The sequence below is a fragment of the Oratosquilla oratoria genome, chromosome 12 (assembly GCF_046742065.1).
Source record: "Oratosquilla oratoria isolate Oo_2021 chromosome 12, ASM4674206v1, whole genome shotgun sequence".
NCBI lineage: Eukaryota > Metazoa > Arthropoda > Malacostraca > Stomatopoda > Squillidae > Oratosquilla > Oratosquilla oratoria.
This window is the reverse complement of record NC_134788.1, coordinates 23,564,292-23,569,056: the sequence shown is the minus strand read 5'-3', so window position 1 is coordinate 23,569,056 and position 4,765 is coordinate 23,564,292. Positions and strand designations below refer to the sequence as shown.

General features: G+C 45.1%; 1 protein-coding gene across 1 annotated transcript; it reads right to left on the bottom strand.

The window, feature by feature from the left end:
- Positions 1–276: 276 nt before the first annotated feature.
- On the bottom strand, positions 277–1,573 carry LOC143030278 (uncharacterized). Its single transcript, XM_076193432.1, has 2 exons — positions 1,026–1,573; positions 277–823 (listed from the first exon to the last, which is right to left on the bottom strand). Exons 1-2 carry the CDS (start codon positions 1,571–1,573, stop codon positions 277–279), a joined length of 1,095 nt encoding a protein of 364 aa, XP_076049547.1.
- Between the last annotated feature and the right edge of the window lie 3,192 nt (positions 1,574–4,765).

Below are 4,765 nucleotides of genomic sequence, written 5' to 3'. Positions count from 1 at the left end.
TTCTGAGAGTGTGCCGCATACTTGAACCCGTGCTTGCATCCCTTCATGCAGGCCTATGAGCACAGATAGAAAACTGGGAGGGACTCCCATCTTTTCGAGAAGTAACCATAAAAGGGGGCAGTTCACTGTGTCGAAAGCCTTCGTAAAATCGATGAAGGCGATAAAAAGATTTTTCTTTTGTTCCTTGGCTTTCTCTTGCAGCTGGCGCAGGCAGAATACCATGTCTGTGGTGCTACGATGTTTACGGAAGCCACATTGGCTCTCCGGGAGGTTTGTTTAGGTTATTTTATCCGTGAGCCGAGAAAGCATGATCTTAGCAACAATTTTACCGTCCACCGCTAGGAGTGATATGCCCCTGCTATTGCCACAGTTAGCCCTATCTCCCTTCTTCTTATAGAGGGTGATGATATTAGCATCTTTCAGTATGTGAGGTACCTCCCCAGTTGTCCAGACCTCGCTGATAAGTTTGTGGAGATTAACTTTTAGTAGGTAGCCTCCTTGTTTAAAGAGCTCTGCTGGGATCCCATCTGGCCCTGGGCTTTTGTTATTTTTTAGCTCGCTAATAGCTCTTAGAACTTCTTCCATTTCTGGTGGATTGTCTAGAGAGACCATGGTGGGAAGATTGGGTAGGCTGTCAAATATGATAGGTATGATGGGATTTACCTGATTAAGAAGGGTATTAAAATGTTCAGCCCATCTGGAGGTAATTTGCTCATTGCTTTTCAGCAGTGTGGTTCCATCTGCTGCTCTAACTGGATGGTTGCTATGCCTTTTTGGACCGTAGAAAGCCTTGACTGCATTGTAAAAGCCGTGTGAGTTGTTGCTGTCGGCATATTGTTGCAGTTCTGTTGCCCTGGCTTGTCACCATTCGTTCTCCATTTGTCTCAGTTCCCTCTGCACCTCTGCTCTCATGTTGGTAAATCGATTTTTCAAAGCACTGGACTGGGGATTGTTTAGATGGGCATCATGAGCTTTCCCCCCCCCCCTCTAATAGTTGGTGAATGCGAGAGGAGTTTTGGTCAAACCAGTCTTGATGGTGTTTTCGCTTGAATCCGAGAGTGTCCACTGCACATTTGTATAAGTCAGAGTGGAGGCGAGTCCATTTGGTTCCTAAGTCAAGTCCTTGATCATGCTGCATAAGGCTCTCTGCAACATTGCAGCGGAACTGTGCGCAGACTTCAGGATCTCCAAGGGAAGCGATATTCAGCTTTTTGGTGGGTGGCGCACGTCGTTGCTGAGGTCGAATTTCAAGGCGGATCTTGCAGCGGACTAATCGGTGGTCTGTCCAGCAGTCTGCACCTCTCATTGCCTTGGTTATGAGAACCTCTTTTCTGTCCGACTGTCGGATTATTATATGATCTAGCTGGTGCCAATGGCCAGATCGGGGGTGCTTCCATGTATTCTTGTGTTTAGTTTTCAGCTGGAAATTGGTGTTGGTAATGTGTAGTTGGTGTTCGGAGCAAAGTGCAAGGAGTCTATATCCGTTGTCATTGGCTTTACCAACTCCATGCTTTCCCAGGACGCCTGGCCAGATGTCATGCTCTCGTCCAACTCTTGCATTGAAGTCACCCATAAGGAGAACTCTATCGGTGCGATGGATTGCTTGTAGGCATTCGTTAAGAGAATTATAAAACTCCTATTTTACACAATCTTCTGCAGCAAGAGTGGGAGCATAGGCACTTATGATGGTGATGTGCTTTCCTTTGCTCAGAGGTACTCTCCATGACATTAGACGCTCACTGATCCCTACGGGTGTATTAGGGATTTGGCGCGGCAGCGAGGTTTTGATTGCAAAACCTACCCCGTAGAGTCGTCGCTCACCTTCAGGGAGGCCTTTCCAGAAGAAGGCGTACCCTTCTCCCTCTTCAGAGAATGAGTCTTCACCACTCAATCGTGTTTCACTAAGAGCTGCAATGTCGATGTTGTAGCGGCTAAGTTCGTGGGCCACCAATGCAGTTCTTCTCCTCGGACGAGGGTTGACATCACTGTCGAGCAAGGTCTTAATGTTCCAGGTCGCAGTCTATAAGGTTCCTTTATCATTCTTTAGTTGGCTGCATAAAAGAGGTGTCCTGATAGCCTGCAGCTGACCATCCGGATATGGTGAAGCGGACAGTATAGATCACCTTTTCTAGATCCCTCCCCGGATTGGGGGAGCACTGCGGGGACTGCTCGTCACGTGGGGAGCTGCCGGAGAGGGCTGCCACTTCACCCCAACCCTCGGCGACCATCTACCCCATGCCGCCTACGTGCAGGTAGGAGCTAGACACTTCCAACCGCACCTACAGTTTGTGCCTACCGCTCCATCCCCATCGCCGCAGGACTTGTCGGGTATGATGATGATGGTGATGATGAAAGGATTGCAGAACAGAAGCCTGCGCATATGATATATTAAAGTGGGTGGCAGGTGGCGCAATCCTGCCTCCCACATACTATGGCCAACCTCAGCATATGACGATGGCAAGAGAGATCCAGACGAACGCCTGCTGAAGAGGGTTGCAGGAGCCTGCCAAGTGCTCGGTCTATTGGGCCTTGCCTTTTGCGGGGCGCCACCACAGGTTTTTATCTCGGGGTTTGCTCCCCCCTGTATCCTTTGCCCACCCAAGGGTAACCCACATGGCAGTGGGGCAGGGGTTGGTAATGTGCCAGGGTGTATCCACACGTCGGTGGGGCATAGCGAATTACCTCTGGGGCCCCCTACTGCTCCGAGAACCCCGGGATCTGCGGGGCACAGGGTGACGAGTTATACCGCTCGACATTCGGTCGCTGGAGTAACTTGAAAACAGGGGTACCACGTGAAGGTAAAACTCCAGCATTTAGAGGCTAAGGTGAATAAAAATAAGCAAGATTTGTTGGTTTTACATAATTTTGAGTTGATTTAAGCAATAAAGAATATATCTAAGTCCAAATAAAGATATTCTTCTAAAAAACGCTGTGGAAGTCGGGGACAGGTGGTATTACGGTGACACTTTGTCCTAAAAATATTCTTGAAAAAGCGCTTGGGTAAGTCGGGGTCAGGTGGTATTCTTCTTCTTCTTCTTCTTCTTCTTCTTCTTCTTCTTCCTCTTCTTCTTCGCGTTCCTCTTCTTCGTCTTCTTCTTCTTCTTCTTCTTCTTCTTCTTTGTGTTCTTCTTCTTCTTCTTCTTCTTCTTCTTCTTCTTCTTCCTCGCGTTCTTCTTCGCGTTTTTCTTCGCGTTCTTCTTCGCGTTCTTCTTCGCATTCTTCTTCGCGTTTTTCTTCGCGTTCTCCTTCGCGTTCTTCTTCTTCTTCTTCTTCTTCTTCTTCTTCTTCTTCTTCTTCTTCTTCTTCTTCTTCTTCTTCTTCTTCTTCTTCTTCTTCGCGTTCTTAGCGTTCTTCTTCTTCCTCGCGTTCTTCTTCGCGTTCTTCTTCCTCGCGTTCTTCTTCGCGTTCTTCTTCGTGCTGGGGATCCCGTGTTGGGGTTCCGCCTCGAGGCCGAGGCCGAAGGGGAAAACGAGGGATTAGAGCGCGGAAAGCTGCGGCCGTAGGCCGCTGTTTGCGCAGCCAAGCCCCCGGCGAAGCCCGCGGCTTGTGTACACATATATATATATATTGGCTCCGATGCTGGGGGGGAGGTATACACAATATGTATATATATATATATATATATATATATATATATATATATATATATATATATATAAAACTAGATATAGTACGATATCTAAAAGTGCGGAGAGTAACTTTGAGTTCGTTAAAAATTAGTAAAGACTGACAGGAATATAAAGGTAAGCATATAAAGTTAGTAAAGACAGGGAAAAAATTAAAAAAGATGATTGGTACGGAACTGTTGTCAACTAGCTATTCAATCGTTACTCATCAAATAAGGTTGTTCCAATATTGGAACAACCTTATATCTATCTATCTATCTATCTATCTCTCTATCTATCTATCTATCTATCTATCTATCTATCTATCTATCTATATATATATATATATATATATATATATATATATATATATATATATATATAGAGAGAGAGAGAGAGAGAGAGATAGAGAGGGAAAGAGAGAAAGAAGTAAGAGAGATATTTCAGTAAACGACGATAACACAGGGGAACACTTTTTCAGTAACTTTGAGTTGCATTGGATATTTTAACGGATTTTGAAAGAGTTTTAGGCGCTGATTTCAAATCTGAAATTAGTTTTTCTCTACAAGCTCTAGTTTGTATGCAATTTGAGGTTAATGAAATTGTACATATGTGAACTTGCGTAAACCATGTATAAGCATTTTAACGTCCATATATATAGATAGCTTCTAATATTTTGATCATTCTTCTTTTGTTTCAGTTCAAACATGGCTTCCAGAATGAGACATCATTGCAGAAACAAGCCTGATGCCTTCTGCTACATATGTGGATGCTACACACTCAATCGTCAGAGACGTAACATATCCTCGTTCGTCAAGCGTGCCTACAAGGCATATTTTGAAGTTCATCTTGGTGATCAAGACAAGCAATGGGCTCCTCATGTTGTGTGCCACAATTGTGAGGAAATGCTTCGAGACTGGACCAAAGGAAAACGCAAAGGTCTGCCTTTTGGAGTTCCAATGATTTGGCGCGAACCCACCAACCATGTAACTGACTGTTATTTCTGCATGGTAAACACAACGGGTGTTGGGAAGAAAAACCAACATAAGATTACGTATCCGAACATTCCCTCAGCTATTCGGCCTGTTCCGCACTCTGAAGAAGTACCTGTTCCAGTTTTCAAAGGCTTGCCTTCATTGGACGATAAAGACATTGGACAT